General features: G+C 31.1%; 1 protein-coding gene across 1 annotated transcript; it reads left to right on the top strand.

The window, feature by feature from the left end:
- The first annotated feature begins 1301 nt into the window (after positions 1-1301).
- Positions 1302-25454, top strand: LOC109597907 (serine protease filzig). Its single transcript, XM_020013694.2, has 5 exons — positions 1302-1603; positions 16781-18862; positions 19261-19632; positions 24613-24848; positions 25013-25454. The coding sequence occupies exons 1-5, from the start codon at positions 1522-1524 to the stop codon at positions 25175-25177; spliced, it is 2937 nt and encodes a 978-aa protein (XP_019869253.2). The 5' UTR covers positions 1302-1521; the 3' UTR covers positions 25178-25454.

The following is a 25454-nucleotide window of genomic DNA, read 5'->3' as shown; positions in this document are numbered from 1 at the left end:
TACCCTTGTCATCCCCAAATCAACGGTTACATTATTATTTTTGGAACTATTATTTAGTTGGAATAGTGTTTGCGTGTCTTCATATTGTTTTTCAGTGAAATAATATAAAATACACAAGAAAATATTGCCACTGTTTCCAGTTTAAAAGTTCTACAGCAATATATTAAAATTCATATACAAAATAAACCCGTTTCTTTCATAATTAATACAGGAGTATTATGGCTAACGAGGTGAAACGAATTTAGAAGAAGCTTCTCTGCATCTCTTGTATATTTTTTGTACTTTGAATTAATTAGATACATGATAAATAGATATATAAAATTTATTCATTCTACAAACTGAAGTACAAATTAGCACTAATAGGCATAAACAAATACAGTTAAACGGTGTAGAACATGTCAAAATTAGAATTACACGCTCAATTCACAATAATTTAAATACAGTTTACATGACAATACAACAAACAACAACTGATTACTAACAAACGTTGATATTAACAATTTTTTGCATTGGTACTGGAAATATTTTCAGTTTTGGTTTTTATTTATATTTTTATATATCAAATAATAACAGATGAACAGTTAGTTATTCTGAAATATAGTTCATACGTGTGACTCAAGGAGTAATCATATTTTACACCTGTTCAACTGGATATGGATATGGCAATCCTCAAATGACAAAAATGTATGTTAATATTGATTTATTTTGAACCGTATTAACATAATAATCTTCTTTGAAAATAGGAAAGTAAGATTTAAATGTTCATTAATTAAATTCCGGATGTTAATAAATTTTAGATTTTCCCAAAGAAAATTCAAAATAAATTTATTGTGCATAGCAAATTCCTTTAGGAATTTAATCGGATCGGCTTTGACATCTTGTTGTAAAAATGCATCTTCATTCAAATAAAGGTGGAAGCTTGGCCAACCAGCCCCGCAGATGTCGTCGTCACCCGAAAACCCTTGCAGGACGCGAGACTTTTCGTAAATGCACCACCCGACAAACCCCAAGCGACACGTACTTAACGTCCGGAATCTCTGTCCAATTGCAAAAATGATGGAATCCGCGAGCGAAAGCTGCGACCGATTGGCGCGTTTTCTTCGGCTCATCGCCGCGACGTGCAACAGGTGTACCGATGATCGGTACCACCGGCTACGGGTCTCTAGAGAGGGGGCCTAAGGTAGTTAGCGAAGACCGCTACACAAATGGCCCACTGACCCACATAGGGTGTTCCGATGGCCGACTGAAGCCGCCACAAGGTACCTCAGTCTGTGCCGGCTCTCCGTCACCACGAGATTTACTGCTGCTCCACACCAGGAACACACACACACGCGACCAACAGAATCCGACCACGAATTTCGATTTGGCACCATCAACGCTCGGCGCCAAATCTCTGCGTCCAACGAGTGTGTTATCTGGATACCATGGTAATTGCTAGTGGTGGACTGGTGCGTATATGAGACTTTCAAGTTCGAGTGCTTCTTTTCAATTCACGTACTCGGTTAATCGCTGATCTATAATATGAAGTTCAAGTTCTTGTGTTTGTGTCTTTTAAACTTTGCCATCGCGGTGGACGTGGAAAACGCTGGCACCAATGACAGAGGTAAGATTGGATCGAGTTATGTTTATGGGTAACCGGTTGCCCACTTAAAATAGTTTTATAAATGTACTAATATTCAGAGCTTTAAAAATTTTTGAACATAGATCAATATATTTTGAACCGACTCAAAGTTATAACATTTAATTTTCGTGTCAATTTTTTAGAAACAAAACGTAGCATTGCCATTTTTGTTTGGGACTTACGAACATAGTAAAATATTATCTTACAAAAACGTTATATGTACTATATTTTAGAGGAAGGAATAGTATTTAATTGGTTGATTTAATAGATCAATCATAAAGGAAACCATGTATCGAATTATTGGTTATTTTGTAAGGTGACTTGGACATATTATCAAATAATTTAAATTTTGAACTTCTAAAACAGTTTCTGTTTTAATATTTTGATAGTTTCTGAATATGCTAAGTATTTTTAAATTTAACCCAAAATTATTAGATAAATAATTACTAATTGCTTATACAAGACTAAAACCGTAAGGGTTGTTAACATTCAATTAAGATATTTTAAAGAGTGTCATTACTCTTGCACGCTCTAGCATTAGCTGGCACTGAAAACGTGTTAATCAGTATTACGAAGAAAGCATAAACGCAGCGATTCTGGCTTACGGAAATCCTGTTCAATTAGTTTATATAACACAAAATATTAAATAGTGGTCCGTCGTTGGATATGTGCGCGGCATAAATTATTTAATACCAATGGTTTATAATATGTGGGTCGCCAATAAAAGCAGCGGATAAGTGGGAAAAAATCGCTAATCCGGTAACGAGAATCTCATCTGTATTTTTTAAAAATAATTAATGGTGTTTTCCTCATGATACTTGGACATGAAAGTAGAAATGCGGTCCGATCGGTTTTTAGATTAACCGGTAAAATGGCAATCGAATGGAGAGCTCGAGAAATTCATTAAAAGCGTATTAATTGCAACGGTGTCAGTCTATGTGTGTCTCTCTGAATTCATAAATTGCCGGTGCAAAATTAAAAAGTGAAAATGGCCATTTCTATCGGTCATTTAACATCGGCACGGCGTTTCGGGATCGCGATCTCATCATGTGTCACCGGGAAGTTGGTTAATTTCAGACGTGACAAAATTTGATAGTAAAAGTAAGGAACCTACTGAACTTGTTCTAATTCCCAGACAGTTTTGAAAAATGGCTTTACGCGCGTTGAGATAAAAGTGAGAATATCGCGATTCATCTACCTGAGGCGTAACTGGGTCATAACTTTGTAACTGTATCGTGTTGATGGTTATGAAGAATTGTGTTTTGCACCTATATAAATTATAACTTGCCAATCTACAATGTTGCTATTATACAAACGGTATTGACCCATTACAATATTCTTAGAAACCTAATCTGGGATAACTGATCGGTTTAAATTGTTGTTCTATGTCCAGTTTATGGCGTTGACTCTATAATCCCTTGTAAAATACTTCCGGGTGGCACGAGGCAGGTATTTAGCTCTATGAATAGACAGGTAGAATTAAAATTGTTTACTTTTGCTTCCTGTCTTTCAATTGGTATGCACTTATGACTGTTATGTATAATTTGTCTTTACTTGTTTGTTATTTTAACTATTTTCAAGTGTGTTAAGGAACTTTTTCATCGGCATCACAGTTTAATTGTTTGCGAGTTTGCAATTTCATTTTTTTAGGAAATAGGAATATATTCTTAGTCACAAAATAGTATTGTGCATTGTAAACATTAAAGTCAATTACTTTGAAACATCTAATATTATCTCAGACCCTTCTTATAACATCATTTAGGTTTAATAATTATTTGGAATTTTAATATTAAAAATTAACAATAACAAGATAAAACATTAGATGAAGATGAAGAAAAATAAATGAGAAATATTTTATTTTATTTAATTTTGAATCAGACATTAAATTCTACATTTAGGTACATATATTATTTTGTTATTAATTTTTTCACAAGCTTTCAGCAGAAATGAATAAATCTTTTCTGAAACACCAAAATGTAACGCTTTAATTTAAAACACGAGCTTATATAAATTTTACTTGTACAAAAGAAGCGTTACACATAAATTTCTACATTCAGGATGCATACATAATTCATCACAAATTGAACGTTGTTAATATAGGACACATGTAAAGAGGCGTTAAAAATGTTGAATAAAAAAATCTAAAATAAATAAAGCAGAACAGTGTCAGACTTCAGTGAAAACCGCTTTGCTAGTTTCGAAACATTCCCTGCATATCAATATCGCTGGTGCATTGTTAATGTGCCACCATACATTAAACTAATCGAAAGGGCTTTCTCTTCGGGTTTGTTGAACCACGTATCCAAGATAGTCCATAATCAATGTGGACGCCTCCTTCTCAGAATTCGTGTATCACACGAGCTTTTGGACATATTTTATTTTTTTGAAACTAGATTATACATATTCATGTTGTGTTGTTTTGTGACGGTAGGCGATTTAAATTTCACGTTGTCGTGTCTAGACGAAACGAGTTCTGACAGTGGCAAATTACTTAACGACTAAATAGAGGAATAACGTAGAAGAGCGGGCATATATCACACACTTCATGCCTACGAGCGTTTCTGGGCTTATTATTATTGTAATTTACGATGAAACCACTACTACTACTGCTACTACTACTACTGAAAGTAAGACGACTTTGTGTGTCAACCATTAAAAAGCGCACTTCACATAATTACAAGGTTGAGCTATTAAGGAAAGTTCGGCGCTCGAATTGAAACCGCATCCCAATTTTTAAATGGTACCCACTTGAAATTGATCCCCCCGTGTTTTTGTGAACGACACGGAACCATGGGAAATAATAAATCAAGAAAAATATTACGAGTGTCGCGTGAAGGACGCACGTCAAGATTGTTGGGCGATAACTGACCCGATGGCACACTTTGACCATGAATTAACCATGCTAACGGTGGTCCTCTTTCTTTACGTATCATTTATATCACGGTGTTGCCAAATTCAATCACAATGACACTCTGCAAATTGTTCGTGTTAATTTTAACGTTGAGAGGGTATGGGCTTATTTGTAACGGGGACGCGTGTACGTGTGCTAAAATATTTGTTTAATATTTCATTTTCGTTTTAACTAATATCATTCTGAATTTGCGATTATTCTCGTTAGTTTCATTAATGCATGATCTAAATTTTTACCCTCTATTACATATACAAGCTACTTTTCAAAAAATTTAAAAAAAATCTATAATTTAATAATATTAAAAGTAAGAATCAATTTTTATTTTAGATCTAATTTAAAAGTTGTTTTAAATTATTATTATTTTAATCAACAGAACCTCATTAAAAAGCAAAATGTGTATATTTGAAAAGGATGTCAAATAAAATATATTTTTTTAATTTAATTTTTAATAATTAATATTATTTGAATAATATATTTCAATCAAAAATAAAATAAGAATATTATCAAAAATAATTAAATAAATAAAATAATAATAATAAAATTAAATATAAAATTTTGAATTTTGCGAAGATAAAACTAGAATAATATCCTTTTATTTGAAAACATCATTTCAATTTACAAAAATAAAATTAGAATATTATCAAAAAGAGCTTTTTAGATTATAAGTTTTTTAACCTCGTTTTATTAAATAATTTATTTCATTGCCAAAAAAATAAAGTTGAAATGTTATCAAAAATATCTATTTGTATATTTATTTTGAAAAAACATTATCATTATTTATTTTTATTCAAATAAAATTAGAATATAAACAAAAGAAAAGAAAAAAATATGAAATTGAAAAATTGAAATAATCATTTCGTTGCCTCAAAAATAAAATTAAAATATTATCAAAAATAAAAATATAAATAAATAAATAAATAAATAGAAGACATGTTTTTATCGACGCCTTTTTTAATATTTTTTATTGAAATTTGCAAAAATAAAATGAGATTATTATGAAAAATAAAAAAAAAATATATATGTTTGTGTCGATGTAAAAATATTTAATAGGTTTTTTAATATATTTTTATTAAAAAAGACATTTACAAAAATAAAATTAAAATATAAATAATCATATAAGATTATAAAACCTAATAATTAGAAAACATGTTTGCATCAAGATCAAGTTTTTTCATTTTTTTTTATTTAAAAAAGACATTTCAATTTTTAGACATAAAATAAGAATATTATCATAAACAAAAAAAGATAATAAATTTTTTAGTTTCATTTCATTGAACAAGTTATTTTATTGTAACAAAAATAAAATTAAAATATTATTAAAAATAAAAATAATAATATATAGATGACATGTTTCTATTAACGTTTTATTTTTTTCAGTTTAAAAAAGCCACTTCTGTTTACAAAGTAAAACGAGAACGAGAAAAATTAAAAAAGTAGAAGTCATGTTTTTGTTGATGTCAATATATGTAATAATTTTTTTAATTACTTTTTATTTAAAAAAACAATTTCAATTAACAAAAATAAACATAAAAGATGATGATAAACATGAAAGATGTGTTTGTACCGATGCCAAAATATCTAATAAGTTTTTTTAATTTCGTTTAACAAGTTACACGTAAATAAGTTATTATAAAAAAAGACATATTTGTGTCGATCTTAAAATATCTAATGAACTTTTCAATGTCTTTTTATTTAAGAAAGCAATTTAAGTTTCAAAATTAAAATGAACAAATTGTTAAAAAAAAAAGAAATAGATATGACCACATTCAGCATAAATCTTCTAACTTTTTTATACGAAACACATCAAAACATCCGTGTTGCTATTTAGGAAAGTTTACTTCTATTCGTGCTTTCCATTTTTAGCTTTTTTTGCCTGTAACAAAACATTCGTTATAAAGAACAATCTCTTTCAAATTTCCTTGAAATACTGGAGTAAATAAAAAGCGCTTGAAACAAGATGAAAATAAGCTTTCTCTTAAGTAGAAGATAACAAAGTGAAGGTATGTATATCGTGCATCTAAATTGCAGCAAACTATTAAATCGGTCTCGGTAATCGAACAATGGTATCACGTTGATCTTGTAGCCACATTAAATGCAAATATGTTCATTGAGATTCATCTAATGTAAAAGGTCTTGAGTAGAAGCCCAAGAAGATTTCAGATGTCACGCTTTTGTGAAGATTACACACATGTTTATTATGCACCATGCACTTTAGTCCAATAAGGAAAGTCTATGGGCCATGCTTGCTGTGATCGCTATCAACTTTGTTCACTTAAAAGTTATCAAAACAATACGCGATTAATATGTCCGACACAATGTACAATTAACACACTGAACTAAAATCCCAAATCGCCATGGAAACGAAATATTTCCGTATGGACGTAATCCGTCCGAACATTACGCATTCCGATATTCGTTGTTGACCTGTCGCCGTGTGTGTCGAATTAATTAGCTTAAATTTTTCGGACGGAGTTTTACCGTTACGACGAGCGCAACCGATGATTTATATTTCTGATTTCATCTTTGTTTTAATTTTATTTATTTTTTTTTTTCGTCGTACACACGAAACGGTGTTAATGCGAAAAAGCGAAATTCTATGGTGGCCGAATGGTGTCAGTCAATTTTGGGCAGTCCCCGGTCCATTGTGTGCCGCCGCGGCGTTCCGTTTTTTCGGATCACCCACGGATGAGCCGCGGAGATCGGGAGATTAGAATTAATAGGTAAACGACCTTGAGGCATTCACGGGTTATAACGTGTCAGTGTGTGTTTACTATGATATCCAGAAAACAAATGTAGTCGCCGTGGTCAAGCGCACGACCTTCACCCAGAACTTGGAACAATAACCCAACGATGTATTGGTAAACGTCTGATGGAACCCACGTACTCACCAAAAGACCATTTTCTCTCCGTGAAGACCGTCACAACGACGAATCTAAAGGAGATCACGATGTCGTAATTGAAAATATTTAAAGACCCGCAGTGCATAGCCACGGATCTAATTGGGTGTCTAGTCGTTGAATTTTACATGGACATTTTAGAACGCCAGTTTTACGGTCTGAATAGTTTTCACTTCGGCACCTCGAATCTTTCCTCGTACTGATCCACTTTTGGCATCGAAATATTTCTGTCATTACGCAATTATCTGTAATTGCGTCATTATTCTGTGGATGTTTTTCTATCACAATTATCTGTGATACAGTCGGGTATAATGAGTAACTAGTTACAAAACTAGATGGTTATTGGGTTAGATGAAAACCTGGGTTCAGGACTTTCACCGTTACCAAAACATTGAAGAAACAACTTTTTAATTAGGATAAAATTTTAGATGACATGAAGTCACCTTTTCATTTGTAAATGGAATTTTAATTGGTAGAAGCAAAAACAGAATTTAAGAGAAATATGGAAAATATATATTTTTTAATTATGTTTTAAATTAAAGACAAACAAATATTTTAATTCATTTTCAACTTATCTAATTTGTACAAGCCACTTTTCAAAATTTATTAAAGAAAAAAACAAAAATTTAGGTGATGTATAATTTAAAAATAATAAAGAGAACAAATATTTATTTTAGAACAATGTATGTATATTTGATACTGTTTTAAAACATTTTTTATTATTTTGGTCATTTTGATCACGAGAACCTTGTAAAAAAGTATATTTAAAAAGGATGTCAAAAAAATAAGTTTTTTAATTTCGTTTCAAAATAAAGTAAAACAAAAATAAAATATAATTCCTAATTTCCTTCTATTTGAGTAATTTTTATTGTGTACTTATTTTATTGTTACATAAAGTTAAAATATTATCAAAAATAAAAAAATACGTTTATGTCTTCTGTTTATTTTTGTCTCTTAACTTTTCAATTCATTTTTGTTTAAAAAAGAACAAATAAAATGACAATATAATATATTTCAAATAATTCAAATAGTTTTTGTCCTGGTTATTATATTCAAAAAAATGTATATTAAAAATTAACCACCCTTTATAAATTTAACAATTACATAGTTAAACAATAAAAAAACAAAGAGTTTAATTTTGCTGATGGTTATTTATTTTGGGATGAGAAAAAGTAGAGCAACTATTTAAAGTTTTATTACTACAAATAATTTGTAATTAATATTTTAATTAATTCTATACTAATATATTGTAAAATTCCTATTATTATGAATAACTTCCAAACACTTTTTTTTCATGGAAAGCAACAGATGGTCAATAATATTTGAGTCCATATTTCACACATGAAGAGAAACATTAATTCCAAGTTGTGTCTCAAGTAGACCTTTTATTTTGTTGGGAGTCAAAGGATCTTTTGTGGAGTGGAGTAAAATTTTTCTTGAAACCTATTGGTTATTCTTGATCTTCCAATTTTATTTTTTCCTTCCACATTACCAAAATTTGAAAATTGTTGTAAAACACGCGTTGCAATCAATCTATATTGATTTTTCTCTCATCGGATCGAAAGAACTATATAATCCGTAATTTTAATTCGGGAAATAATTTCTTTCCACGAGGCATTATATTAACTCAGTTTACTTTGGTATATATTGTAAAATTAACAATTATTGTGGATTTTGTGGGGATTAGTAACATTTAGTAAAAAGTTGCTCTACTTTTTGCCAGCTGAATATTTAGTTTAACTAATTTATCGTATTTTTTGTGTTTGAGACTGTCAATTTATATTTGAATAAATATATAATTACATAATGAAATGGTGTATTTAATTCAATATTATTTTTCAATTGATGTATGTGGTATATAAAAATATAACAATTACACAGTCAGAATATTTATATTTGAAAGAAGTAATAATTTATATAAAAATGTACAATATTATAATAATTATAATTATAATGATATTATAATAATTATATAAAGTTTTAAAATATTTGACACCCCTAATTTTTTAAATAATACAATTAAAAATGATGTTTTTCAAAATATAAAACAAATACAGAGTCGTAATTAATTAAATTATATTTTTCTCAGTATAAATGTTTTTTCTAGTACCACCACAATTTATTCAGACACTAATTAATTTTAGTAACTTAACACCACTAGTAAAGTTGATGTGGTATGTGACAGAAAATATTTTAGTCCAGCTTAGTAAAATAACTTTGTTGTTTAATATTAAAAAATGTTTTGGACATTATTCTTCTTTGATGTGGAAATGTAGTATGGCTTGTGGATAAATTTGCGGGGCCAAGTCATACTTCAACTCATTTTACCTTTAATTGCTAGTTAGTAAGTTACTTGATACGGGTTTAAACTAGGTATTTCGGCTATCTTAATAACTATGCTTTTAAATTTTTTTCAAGAGGTGGAATATATTATTAGAAGAGGAATGCAGTAATTATTTATTTCTTAAATGTAGTAGTTTTCTGTACTTTTCATTAAATCTTATTATTAGTATACGAATTGGAATTTATATACGAATTGGAATTGGAATTTCTACTAATTATATTTCATGTTTTTATTAATGTCACAGTTATAATATTTTCAAAATAGGTAAGCAGAAAACCTTTTATTTGAATATAAATCACAGATTCAGTTTTGATTCAGCCGTACGAAAAACAGTTGAAACAAATACAACAAGACGTTCTAACATATAATCAAAGATAGTTGCAGCATTACATTACACGGGAAACGATGTACCAATACAATTTTAATTGCGTGCAATCTCGCTAAGAGAATAAATACAAAAGTACGGACATTTGCAAATATTATACGGCTGACGAACGGTAAAATCCATGTGCAGTGTGTTCGATTTACTCGATTTGGTCTTCCGTTTAACTTCGACAGCTCAAATAACTGTTTCAAATTAGTTTATAAAAGGCAAACGCACGAGTATAGGCCACTTCGTAGCCATTAAAGCAAATATACAATTTCGGAGAATGAACGATTTAATATTAAAATGTATGCTTTTGGAATAATTAATCCCAATAATTATTTACATTTTTTTTCTGCTGCCACTTTAATTAATCAAAGAAAAAAATGGGTACAAAGATGGAGGTTACAAGTTTAATAATTTAAAGGTGTACGCAAACTTTTAAATGTACCACTCAATTAAAAAAAGGTGGTCAACAAAGAATCTTGCAGGAAAATATGCGGTGTCTGAGTCCGATGAAGTCCAGTTATTCGATTGAAAACGAGAGTCCTAGCGTTTCTCCGCATCTCATATCGCACAATTTTCTTGCTCTTTATGTACAGTTCGCCGTTAGAACGACGACCGTTTTACGTACGATTGCCCAGGCTTTATTGGACGGATTATTGAACTGAATGGGTCATAAATTTGTTAGTCGTCCAATATCATCAATCAAGCCATTCAGTGGGTCGAAACCGTTGTCAGATGTTATGATCATCTATGAAAATTTGACAAATTAAGTATTCTCTAGTACCATATATGAATATGCGGCGGTTATATTTGGGACACTTCCAATTAAAATATTCAACTGATTGTCGAGAATATTTGATATTGTTTAAATTATGGTGAGTGCTTATTTTTTTCTTTTATAGTTTTACCGTTTAGTTTAATTAAGTGGTGCATTGTATTTTATATTAAATTATATTTGAATGTACTGTTTTCAATAGTTATTTTAATCAATTTGATAGAAAAAGCAGTTAGAGTCCAAATTAATGATTAATAATTATTTTTCAGTATTAAAACATGTGAAACAACAACACGAGTAATTATATTTAAACGGTTTCATTTACATTATACTAAATAAATTTGTAAATTTAATGGCAAATTACATTTTATTGTAAATGGAAAAGAAGTTTGCCATAACATATTGTAAAATCATAATTTAACTTTTACTCATGCATAGCAAGTGAAACAATTCGTGTATGCAAAGCAAAGATTATGATAAGTTTAAAAATTTATCATAACCTTTTTAATTTTTTCTGTTGTAATCGCTTAAAACATTCCCATCAAAAACCTAATATTTGTTTAAGAATTAATTCAAATTTTATTTCAAATTTATTATAACTGTTTAAGATTTTAAAAATCCTGGAATGACAAACAAATATTTTGTTAATTTTAAATTTGATTTTTTTTATTTTCTGTAAAAATTATCCTCTATACAGAATTTCTAAATAGTAAAATAAATTTGTTTCGAATAATTATAAATTCCCATCAAAAATTTAATATTTTTTAAGAATTATTTCTAATTGTATTATAAATTTATTGCAACTTGATTAAGATTTTACAAAAATTAGAAAGGTTGAACATAATTTTGGAAAAAAATATTTTGTTAATTTTAAATCTATTTTTTTTATTTTCTTTGGAATCATCTTTCTACAATTTTTACATCAAAAAATAAATTTGTTTATAAATGACTTAATATTTTTTTAAGAATTATTTCTAATTGTATTTTAAATTTATTACAACTTATTTAAGATTTTGTAAATTTAAGAACTTAAAACATTATTTCGGGAAAAAATATTTTGTTAATTTTCAATCTGAATTTTTTTATTTTCTGTTGAAATAATCTTCTGTACAGAATTTCTACATCAGAAAATTTGTTTATAAATACCCTTTAATAAATTCCCATCCAAAACCTAATATTTTTTAATTGTTTTTTTTTTTAATTTATTATAATTATAATTATAAAGATTTTGTAAACTTAGGAACACAAAAAAATAAATAATTTTTTTAATAATTTTAAGTCTCAATTTTTTTATTTTCTGTTGCAATCATCTTCTATGCAGAGTTTCTACATCAGATAAACTTGAACTTTTTCTTTCTTTCTAAAAGTCCCACAAAAAATTCACATCAAAAACCTAGTATTTATTTTACTCGACTAAATGATAATTATTTAAATTTAAATATAGAACGAAACGGCAATTCATGGCAAATATTTACTTTTTCTTGTATGTAATACTCTGTTGATTGATAGAAATAACGGCATACTGTAGAGTTCCACAGTTGTGTTAAAATAAAAACATGAATATTTGTTTTTAATTATTATAATTAGACGTTAATTACTAATAGGAAATTAGTAAAAGTTGTGATACATCATTTAAATACAGCACAAGAGAAGTTGATTCACGTAGAGAGAAACGGAGGATTTCTTCCAAAAATAAAAAGTGAAAAGGTATAAAAATGTGTTGTAATTTTAGTAAATTTAGTAAAGGAGTAGATTAGTTGAACTATTTTGCGGTGGACCTATGTCGAACAATTTAAATATAGCTAAAGATTTATCATCCCATTAACTTTCCTCGCACAAATTTAACCTTACATGGTCGACGCTTTCTACAATTTTTCTAGCAGAAGACCTCTTCACCACAAGTGTTTGTCTTCCAATATGGCACATGTAACGAGAACAATGTTAAGCAAATCGTTCGTGGTCGCGGGTCAGCACATCTGAAACCTTTTCAACTACGTCCCAGACAAAAACACAATCATAATCGTCGACATTGGCATCACTACTTACTTTCCAAGCAAACCAGATAAGATGCAATCACGTAGTAGGCCATGTCGAGTGTTGAATGGCCGATTGGTTTGGAATCTGGCACACAGGAAAGGGAAGTTTCTTCTTGTTTTGCCAATTCGATTGTTGGTTCGATTTAATAAAATATGAAGAAGAAAAAAACCGTTCCCCGGGTGTGGGAAGTGTGCACAGCGGGGCAACGTCGCGGTTTGCACCTGACCTTTATGAGCCACGATGCAATGCTCATGCAAGGAAACTAAATTATCGTTAACGAGGTTATTAGTTCTCAACGTGTACGTTTTTAAATTGCCAAATCATTTTACGCCTTTCCATTAACAACTTAAACGGCGCAAAACTATTGTAATAATAAGTAAATTGAGCAATTCGTCAATCCAATAAAAGACGATTCATTTAATTTTCAAACTACCATCCCGCTTCCCACCCCGATTTATTAGAGTTTTCCGCCCTCGTGTAAACAGATTGTGCAGCCTTTTCACGATCGATTTTCAAAACTTTGAAGCACTTCCAACTACTTCAGATTATGGCACGTAGTTACGCTTTGAGTAATCCGCCCGCTAATTGTTTTAGAGGAATGTCGAGTCGCTTCGGGCCACGTTCTCTCTATTCATTCACTCAAAGTGTATAAGCAAGTCTATTGTGTTAACATACAGTACACATATACAAACAATTGTCAGTATTAAATTTACTCTTCGATGAGTAACAGACGACAATAAACCGGTGTACCTGTTTACCAAAATTAATATTGGATTCAGCCAAATGTTAACTAATTTGTTGACAATTACAATTGTTGTGGATACTACTAAACAAAGTAACAGAAGATTAAATGTCTTAGGGTAACTTGTATGTTTAACCTTTTGTGTCAGGATACTTGAGTTTATATTAAAGTCGTTGTGGTGGATCGATATCCTTCTTTACAAATTGTTCGTTTGTTCGATTCATGTATACGCCGGAAGGTTGTTTTGTCAATTTTAGTTGATAAAATAATCAGAATGTTCAGGCAAATAAATATTCTATTACTTTGTCTTTTATGAATAATGTATGCAACGATATTGGATGTACTGTATCGAGTAAACTGAAGACTAAAAATTATCAATTTTCTAAGTAAGTAATACTGACACCATTGTATATTTTTAGACTTACAATTTGAGAAAAAAAGCAACGAAAAAAGATCAAATATTTGAAGTTTTCTGTATGATGAAACCATATATACGCCGGAAGGTTGTTTTGTCAATTTTAGTTGATAAAATAATCAGAATGTTCAGGCAAAAAAATATTCTATTTCTTTGTCTTCTATGAATAATGTATGCGACGATGTTGAATGTACTGTATCGAGTAAACTAAAGACCAAAAATTATCAATTTGCTAAGTAAGCAATACTAACACCATTGTATAATTTTAGACTTACAATTTGAGAAAAAGAGCAACGAAAAAAGATCAAATATATGAAATTTTCTGTATGATGAAACCTTTTGTGTAGAAACTTTTTGAAATTAAAATTTAGATATGTAAATTAAAAGGGCTTAATTAAGATAATTAAATATTTGCTCCCTCGTTTCATATTAAAAAAAAAAAACAAACGAAGGTACATTCTCGTAGCACATGCACGCTTAATTAAAAACTCAATGAAATACCCGATGCAAATAAACACGCCGAATAAAATCCAATCTGAAAAGTATTCGTGTTGCAATCTTGACCTAGAAACCATAAAGAACGAAAAATCGATTCATCGAAAGGATTCCAGAAGCTCGAAGCTTAAATGCACCGCAAATGAGATTCCCGTACGTGTGCGGAGATTATTCCAACTTTTAAATAAAACAGTATTATAATGGACCGCTAATTACTAAAGCTTAGCAAAAACACGATTTCCAACACGTTTGCTTCACTGAACCTGAGCATTTTAACTAGGAAACGGATCAATAAAACAAATTCGAGTATAACCCGATTAAATTATTTTAATCCGCTGAAACTTTCAAACAATTGAAACGTGACGAAACGAAAGTGATGGAAATTATTGGACTCGATTAATTCTTTTTTAAACTGTTTTATTTACTGACAAGGTCATTATCAGGCTTTCCATAATCCTGAACCCATTCTTTATCGCTCGATATTTCTTTCACTCCATTTCAGTACCCCATTGTGCACCTGTTACCTGTTACGCTCCCTCCTGACACGGCACGGTAATGGAGTGTTTTTCATATACAAACGCCCACACGGCAATGTGTAACACGTGCTATTTTATTACGGGTCCCAATTTAATTTTGGCGCTGCGATGGAAATGATGATTTATTGACGCGGGTGACAATTAACACGGGGACGTGAATTGTGTTCTAGGCAATGCTTAATATGTTAGTCATGTTAATGTATTATTAATTTTCCGTAGCTTCAACGTAAACTCCGAGTTCCTCCTGACGGTTTCCATTAAGGATTTTGCGTCGGTTTCTTTGGACCTGTGCGATTAATCATTCATATTTGTTGTTAAATATTCATTATTTAAACGTAACTTATTTGCGGATCGGATGCAATTTGTTTCCGCGTTTTACTGTTCTACACAATTTTATTTTCGCGACTCGACGGAATATCAACTTTCAAGATTTGTGGGGGAACTTTTTTGCGAGCCTGAAATTTTTCTCTGAGAATTATGTAAAACATGTCCGATACCAGGTGCAGAATAATATCTGCCACACTTTCATTTTCTTACAGGTTCATAAATATTTCCTGGAAAATTCAGACATGTCTTTAACATGTTCCTGTTTTTATTTTACAAAACGTACAAAAATCTACTCGTTTTTACTCTCCTATCGAATAACTAAAACGACATTTTATTTTCTGAAATATGCTACAACAACCGTTGAGAAATAATATATTATGTATTGTACAATTGTGTTCAAATAGTTGCCTTGACATATTATCATGCTACAGGATTTATATATGAATTTAGATCTAACCTAAACATTTTTCTTTCGTTGTTATTTATATAAATCATAATAAATAATAGAATATTGTGAGCACATTGTTAGCTCTAAGTTATTTATAAAAGTTTGTTTTTCATATAGACATAAAATGTAGATAAATATTTTATTATTCATAAACTAGAAACTGTTTCCTCACAAATTGCTAAATGTTCCCCATGCTAATTCCTTGATTTAATTTCTATGACAACTACATATTGTCTTCTCTAAAGTAGAGCATGGAATTAATATTATTAATATACTTTGGTTATTTTAAAAAGAACTTGAACTTAATTGAATTTTTAAAATTCCTCCTCTCCGAACGAAAATGTTTTTATTCTAAACGTTATTCTAGAAAATCTAAAATACGAGGAAGCCTTTAATATCCAGAAAGGACAACCTCGCATCCCGGATTACATCTTTCTCCGTAGAAAGTAAAATATCCTCAGTAACACACTTTTATCTCATTTTTACAATCGTTGGTCAGTGAAATTTTGCGGTTTTACGGCGAACAGAATGACTCGTATTTTGCCTCATAAAATTCACATGAGAATAATGCAAAGGAAATTTTAACTAGCAACAATCGACCTACTAATAATAAAGTTATTCTGTCACAGTGACTCAGTCGAATGCCATGTGTTGCCGGTGTTAATGGATGAGATAAAACACTTTCTACTCATGATCATTTTATGAACGGTGTAATGGCACAGGTTTATTATTTTTATAATAGTAGAACATTTATTGTGTGCGGGACGTTTCAATTAAACAAATATAAATTAAAATCTAATTTTCCCATTAAATTATTACGTTGTTAACCTATTTTATCTACAATCTTATTATTTTTTTTCAGAATCCCGTAAACTATTCGGAGGCTACAGGATAACACCACGTTTTTGCAAACCCACCAGGAAACCCACCGTTCAGTTGGATGGTCCCAGCATCTGTATGTTTAACCATGAATGCTCGCAGCGTGATGGTCAAGTGGTTGGAGCTTGTATGGATGGCTTCCTGTTTGGAGCTTGTTGTCAATTGCCATCGGGAGCAACGGGAGAATTGGTGGATAGTGATATGATTGTGTCGAATATTGATAACAAATTATCCACAACCGAAGCTCCCATGAAAACTTCCCCCATGGACATTACTTCCAACGGGCTTTCACAAATAGCTGAGACTTTGTTGGGTCCTGCAATTTTACCTACTGCTGGTGATAATGCAGTGGTGCAGGTATCTGGTGATTCCTCCTTCTTTTCCACAACAGGAATTACCCATCCACATGCACCTGATACCATGTTGGTAAATCAACAAGACAATGAGATACAACCAATTATGTTCAGACCCACAACACAGTTGCCTATAGATAAGAAAACTACCGAGAGAATGGATGAAATAAACAGCTTTACTAACAGACCCACAAACTTTGAAGTGTCCATATCGAATGGACCACTTGTGTACAGTACGCCAAAACCTGTGTTCACTTACAAACCAAACAAACCTATGTTTGTGCATAAACCGAACAAACCGGATGACAAGTATGTTTTAGTACCGACGATAACACACGACTCTAAAAAGCCCAACGGCACTGAATTCGATTCAGTAGTTAACATTATGGAATTGTTGAACAAGACCACACTGATGCCGCAATATGGTATGGCAAGTAGCACCAAAAAACCACCATCCACCTCGTATGTGTTTAGTTCGACACCCAGTCGTAGACCTGGTTATACACCTAGCACCCAAAAACCACCGTCTACTAGTTATGTTTTTAGCACAACAATACCTCCACGTAGACCAGATACAACCACTACAGCACGCACAAGGCCAACTACCAGAAAAACCAACAAACCCAACAAGAACAAGAGACCTAATCAAAGCACTAAAAAGCCTTATGTCCCGAGCTCCACACTGAAACCAATGTATCATTCCACTTATGCGAATTCTCCTACCGCATTCTACACAACCAAAAAGCCCCCATCTACGTCGTATGTCTACAGTGCAACCCCCACGAAGCGTCCTCCTTCAGTAGTGGATACCCACGTGGCAGGCCCTGGATTTACTGTAACCGCAACCCCCGCTTCTTCATCTACCTCTGGTCAGTTCTCCAGTTATCCTAGTCCAGCCCCAACAGTCATCGTTCTGAGCCCGTTGCCTCCATCCGACGACGAGTACAATGAGGATATAGTTACATCTAAACCAATACAAAAAGTACCTGTTAATTATCAACCCTCTACTTATCAACCATCTACGTATCAACCCTCTACTTACCAACCTTCAACTTACCCTTCATCAAGACCCACTTCTATGCCCCACAGGAAACCAGTAAACTCGGTCATTGTTAACAATCATGTAACACAAAATATTTATGCCACAAGCGAACGGCCCCAGCCCACAATTTTAATCACCCCTAAGCCCAATTCGTCAACCAACAAGCCCACAACTGATTTCACAGCACCGATAGAGGTAGAAACGTCGGCTGATGATTTGATAAATTTCCCTCCCGTAAGAAACCCTAATTTAAACATGTCCAATCCCTCAATAGGTGATGAGGACATAACAACACCAGCCTTCATCGAAGACGAGGAGTTAAATAATAAAATGGAATCATTCGTTAATAAGATCATTCAGGGACTGCAGGAGCCCTTCGAGGGTTTGAAAGATGTGGTGTACAATAAGAATAAGACGGCCGTCGTATCCTCTTCCAACACTACAAAGAAACCGTTGAAGAAACAAGGAACAACTACCAAGAAACCAACAAAAGTTGCCAGTTCTACGACTAAAAGGCCAACTAGGAAACCTGTAAGTGTCACTACCAAAAAACCACAAACCACGACGAAAAAACCGCAAAGAACGACAAAAAAGCCAGTAACAACAACACAGTCTTTTATTGAAGAGGAAGTAGTAAGTCCCAGCGAGGATGAGGAAGAGTATAGACATCGTAAGTACACAATTATATATGTATATTTATTCATTTTTTTGCTCTTAAGGGGTATAAAATCAGTAGTGGAAATTAAATTTTCCAGAGATAATTTAGTTTCCACTACCTGCATAATTAAAAGCAACATCAAAGTTCTAATTCGGTTTTACTCACAAATTTTACGTAATTAAGTTTAAATAAAACAGCGTTGTTTTAGTAAAAACTTTATTTGTGTGTTAAACGAATAGTTATTTCAGTCTTAATTAACCCTGTGGATATAAAGAGTGATAAATTTGCATTCACTTCCTACCCCAGGAAATAGCTAGATATGACTTCTATGTATAAAATTTAAAATAAAAATATATTAAAAATAATATATATACAAAGATGTTAACTGAATAAAAATATTTTTTCTGTAGAATGTGGTATTCGTCCTCTGATGAAAACAGGAAGGATAGTAGGAGGAAAAGGAGCGACCTTCGGCGAATTCCCTTGGCAAGTCCTGGTACGAGAGTCGACATGGTTGGGCTTGTTCACGAAAAACAAATGCGGGGGAGTCCTTATAAGCAACAAGTACGTAATGACTGCTGCCCATTGTCAGCCAGGTTTCCTTGCTTCCCTCGTGGCTGTCTTTGGTGAGTTCGACATCTCTGGCGAATTGGAGAGCAGGAGGTCGATTAGCAGGAATGTGAAACGTGTCATTGTGCATAGGCAGTACGATGCAGCTACCTTTGAAAATGATTTGGCTCTTTTGGAGCTAGAACATCCAGTCAAATTCGACAGCCACATAGGTAAGTTTGAGCATCCATATTTTCAACAAAAGGAACAAACTCTGAATATATTATTGGAATTAAATAATGTTAATACATTTAAAATATCTTATAACAGTATTTCCTCTTTAATTTGCTGTTTTCTTTTGTATTGAAATCGTGGCTTGGAAAAATAAGTTGTAAGTCGAAGGTCAGAAGGAGAAAGCAAACAGTTAAATTGGAATTCATTTTAATACCATTATGATAAATTCGCAAATAAAACGATTACATGACTTTCACGATTCGTGTCCTACAATACAAAACAAACATCATCAAACAACACATTTCTTTTCAGTTTAATCATCCAATTACATTTCTAATGTAAAATAATGGCAATAATCTTTTGCTGCTTTTTGTAAAAGTAATTTAACAAGTCAAATAGCCAAATTACCACAAACTACGTCCGTTTCTGGGCGAATTGAACCGCCTGTAGGTCAAGTGACAAGAAAAACGGCAATTTAAAGTGGAACAATGGTTGAAAAGTGAACTTAATATTCCAAATGTGTGTGGCACAAGCGACATAAACATTTATTTAAATTGCCGCGTTACCTACAACCGTCACAAGAAAATACGGGAACTGTTCGCATGAATAAATATCACTGAAATGGCCTATAAATTATTCATTCATCATATTTTATGTATTTTATGGGACTTTTATATGATGTTGCACATAAGAAAAATATGAGAAAAGTTTCGCGAACCTGCGTCAATTAATGATTACAGTAATGAAAAGTCATTTGACCGTTTAAACACACTGTGACATGGATTTGTGCTAAGACCATATCGTGGGACTGTCATACTGGAAAGTAGGTGTTCACAGGTTTCTATTTACCGTGACCATTAAACAATCCCCAAGGCGTTAATTGCACCTTTATAATATCAACACGATTATAAACCTATAAATTATTGTTTTTATCTGTGGATTTGTAAATAATCTGCCTCTTATTCCGCTATTTAAGCGAGCGGAGCCTGAGAGTTGTTTGCATTTGCGGGAGATGAATCTTGATAATTGAAAATGTAGCTCATTAACCAATGTCATGAACAGGTGAATGTTATCGATGAACAGTTAATTTTCTTAGCTAACTATTTGCTCTACAATGTTGTATGATGAGGAACAGCGAAATTTCATTTGTTTGTTTTATTTCTAAATATGATGATTATATTATATTCTTTTTAAAGAATTTACAAAAACGTAGGATAGGTAGGATAGTCGTTGAAATTATTTGTAATTTGAATAATATTAACATTAAGAAACATATAAAATTAAGCTTTAAAGATAATACTACTATTTAACTCCTTAACTTTTTTATTGACCATATCATTATATCATTTTGTATACAATTAAAAAATATATTAACCAAAGATTTATGTAAAGATAAAAAGGTACCCAAATAATAATTGCAGCCTCTCATTAAATCTTTGATTCCAAGATCAGAAAAATCCCATACACACATAATAGAAATTTCATCAGTCAGTCAAATTAATTTTTATTCTACATTTCTAAAGTTCTATTTAAACATTTTCATTTCACATTACAATTGCAATAATAATTTTTTTAACAGTATAGAAATATAAATACGTAATACAATATAATTATTAAACTTTATTAATGTAAATATGTATGTGAATTATAAAAATATTACTTTAATAAAATGTTAATTTTTTAAAGTTACAAATGGTAATTGGGAATTATATTGAATTACAAATTATTAAACACAAGGGATTGGGTTAAACGTTAATAATACTTTTGTCAATTATCATATTTGTTAGTTTCAACACAGTTGAAATATATATATATATATATGTATATATATATATATATATATATATCATATCTCCAATATTTTAAATTCAATTATGATTGGAAACGGAAATAAAAAAGAATTAGACGTATTATTTCGAAATTTTAAGGAGATATAATTTACCTTTGATTCTTATATTACGTGAAAAATGTCTTCAGAAAGTTGTCATTCGTCAAAGTTAAATAAATGTTAATTTATATATATATATATATATATATATATATATATATATATATATATATATATATATATATATATAAATTTAGAGACTTAAGTCAATTTTTCTCCACCTGACATGAAAACACTCATAACAGCCAAATCACCCAATATGGAATACCCTGTATATTTGCATCCTCACTAGTTTAAAACAGTAATTAATGAAAATTAATGAAAGTTTTCACTGCAAACTGACAATGGTATTTTGTTGGAATGAAATACGAAGAAAGTAAAATAGACAAAATAAAAATAGACAAAATAAAAATAGACAAAATAAAAATAGACAAAACAAAGTGGAACTAAGAAACCCGACACAGAGAAAGGTGGAGTAGCCGCTGAACTTGGCCAGTTTACTCTTTCCTTATATCGATTGTACAAACTGAAACTACAATAAATTTGCTTGTCGAATTGTATCAATAGAGAGAGAGTCTCGTCCTAAATTACTCACGACCGTTTACTTTATTTCTCACGGCGACGTTTTAACGGTCGTAAATTTCGTCGGTACGTTGAACGCTCAATGATGAAGAGTACAAAAAGGATAAAAATGATGCGCCATCGACGACTTTCTAACGCGGGAACAATCAAATCGCATTTTCCGGAGTCATAACGCCAATAATTAGTGAGGTTAGTTATGCTACCCCGTCAAATCTTCCGTCACATTTCGCCCCCTTTTGCCGGTTTCTGTTTCTTGGTCGTGAGGTCGAATATACCTCCCTGATCGTTTATTGAATTACACATCGGGGTATACAATCATCCGAATTTATTCGTTCAGGCTGCTCCTTGTAATTCGCAATGGGGAATGCGTACCGGTAAATTTATTATTTAACGCCTGAATAAATGCACGGTGGTTGGGACCACATAGAACCAAGATTAATCGTCCGACCATTTCGCCAGTTTAGGATTAAACCGCTGAAGATGGTTTGCCGTCACAACTAATCTTACATGTGACCCGTCGAATATATATTCATTAGGATGCGTCAAAAAGAAAAATGAGTTTTGCACACACGTATTGTCTAACTACGTAATTGGTAAACACAGCTTTATTAAGAAAAAGCAATTTTAAACAGCAAGTCCTTATGCTGCGACCTACTAAAAATCTGAATTTTATTAATTATCAATTTTATCTTCTTAATTATAATCTAAATAATATTATTTTTGTATATATTTCTATATATTAATTCAGTTCAATGATTTATTTGTAGTTATTGAAATCGAATTATGATTAATAAAAACAAAGGTATAGAATATTTAATTAAATTTGGAATCTAACAAACCTACATGGATCAATGGTGGATTAGAATCTTCCCCTCATAACTATTATAAGCACAACTAACAATTCAGAAGCAATTGAAATACTCACTTCTGCTGTGTCATGTTAAAACTTGAATCTTATTAATTATAAATTTTATGTCGTTAATTATAATGCAATAATAATAATTTTTGTGTATGAATTTCTACATGTTTATTCAGTTCCATAACTTATTTATTGCTATTGATTTTGATTAATAAAAACTAAAATATAGAATATTTAATGAAATTAAAAATTTAACAGGCCTAAATAACTCGATGAGTTATATTTATTTCCATATTAAAATGGTGAATTAAAACCCAAATAATATAAAGTACAAAATATTACAGGGAGGTAGTAAAAAACCTTCTCCAGATAGTTATTATAAGCACAACCAACAATTCAAAAGTAATCGAGATACAAAATTGTCTTCTGTTGTGCAAATGTTGACTTTTAGTACTTATTTACTGTAGGTTATAGAATTTTTGATAGTAAACGCTGAATAATTTTTTACACACATTAGTGAATCGTTCATAACTCTTTAACTTCTCAACCGATTTCAAAGAGCAAAATAGCATTAAATAAATAATAAAAATACCCTTCGAATGAGGTTCCACAAGACCACCCTTTCCAATAATGAAAAGATAGTTAATGTGGTATCTTGGCACATGTCAATTTTATGGCAAAAATTTTATTAGATTTTTTACTACAAGACTGTGTAATGCATCAGTTTTTGTGATATAATACACTATTGATACCTTAACAATCGAATATAAATTCATCTTATTTCCAAAATTTATTTAAAAAACGTAGTTTGCTTAAAAAATTCGCTCATACAATATTATTTTTGGAGCTTTAAAAGTATATAAATATTTAACTTATTTAATAGATATTGTTTTCTATTTAACGTGTCTCATTTTTAAGTTAATAATAGATTTATTATTTGAAAATTTCATTCTATAAAATTTTGAAATAATTATAATTTTATTGAAAACAAATATTTGAAAATGTCGTTGAAATTTTATTTTTAAATTATAAATTTCTCGTCGATTGTATAAAATATTTGAAATATTGGATAGTTCAAATGGCTTAAAATACTCTAAATATAATTTAACTTAAAAGTATAATATAGAAGAAAAGAAAAATATATTTTTTATATATTATACGTGGTATTTAATTATTTTATAGATATATAAAACCAGCCATCACCCTAATAATAATTAAATATTTAATATACATAAAAATTGTTTAGAATAATTTTATATGACAGTAACTCTGTACAGGTAACTAATAAATAAATTTTACGATGAAATTACAAAAACATGCATACAATAGATCATTGTTTCCGCAGCATAATCTACTTTTACATCAATTTATTTAATAAGCGTCTAACGTTGCAGTAATCCATAATAAAATGTCTTTATATTACCTTATTACTTGGTTCCATGGTTCTTATTCAATACGGCATGATAAATATATGGCCGCTCTCCTCGTTTTCGTTTTTAAATCGCAGAACAAAATTATGTAAATTGATCAAATTCCCTTGAAATTTCCTTTTTATACATTCACCCAATATACCTTAACCCAATATATATGATAATAACATTATCTCGTCATTTTATAAACGCTAATTGAGAAATATTTCTCTCGTTTCAGTTCCAATTTGTTTGCCGCGTGACAACGAGGACTTCACCGGCAGAATGGCGACAGTCACCGGCTGGGGACGTTTAAAATACGGCGGCGGTGTACCGTCGGTGTTGCAGGAGGTTCAGGTGCCCATCATGGAGAACAACGTGTGTCAGGAGATGTTTAGGACTGCGGGCCACTCGAAAGTCATCCTGGAATCGTTCCTGTGCGCCGGATACGCTAACGGACAAAAAGATTCGTGCGAGGTAAATATTCCTCTTTTTTCATTCAGTAACTTCGGAAGTAACCAATCAATTGATTGATTGGTTTATTTATTTCATAATACAACGTATTGCACAATTATTATGATTGATTAGGAAAACTTGATGTGTGCGTTTCATTTAATTAATTAATAATTTCTATGTTACAGGGGGATTCGGGTGGACCACTGGTGCTGCAGAGGCCTGATGGTCGGTACCAACTCGCCGGCACAGTGTCCCACGGTATCAAATGTGCAGCACCGTACCTACCAGGAGTTTACATGAGAACAACGTATTACAAACCCTGGATCACATCGATCACAGGAATCTATTAGATAATTTCTCCAGCTTAGATTGCATTTATAAAGCGTTGTAAATAATTTATAAACATTTATAAAACACGCTGTTTAATTATTTATAAACAGAGAATTGTTCGGTGCACGTTCGGTGCCATAATGTGATCTAAGCTTTATGTGCGGCTTATAAAAAAATTAGGAAACAAAGTGACCACATTTTTTTATTATCATTGTATATAGACGTTGGTTGATTTTGTTTTTATGAATTTATACATTCGGAATAACTAAAAAAATGCGACGAGCTCATGTGATCAAC

Source organism: Aethina tumida, chromosome 1 (genome assembly GCF_024364675.1).
Source record: "Aethina tumida isolate Nest 87 chromosome 1, icAetTumi1.1, whole genome shotgun sequence".
NCBI classification, from domain to species: domain Eukaryota; kingdom Metazoa; phylum Arthropoda; class Insecta; order Coleoptera; family Nitidulidae; genus Aethina; species Aethina tumida.
The sequence above is the reverse complement of the archived record's forward strand: the minus strand, read 5'-3'. Positions and strand labels throughout refer to the sequence as shown.

Bases quoted from the DNA above. Each gene is read 5' to 3' on its own strand.
- LOC109597907 (XM_020013694.2), top strand. From the start codon at position 1,522: ATGAAGTTCAAGTTCTTGTGTTTGTGTCTTTTAAACTTTGCCATCGCG. The intron at 1,604-16,780 runs GTAAGATTGGAT...ATTTTTTTTCAG, and splicing joins CGCTGGCACCAATGACAGAG to AATCCCGTAAACTATTCGGA. The intron at 24,849-25,012 runs GTAAATATTCCT...TCTATGTTACAG, and splicing joins GACAAAAAGATTCGTGCGAG to GGGGATTCGGGTGGACCACT.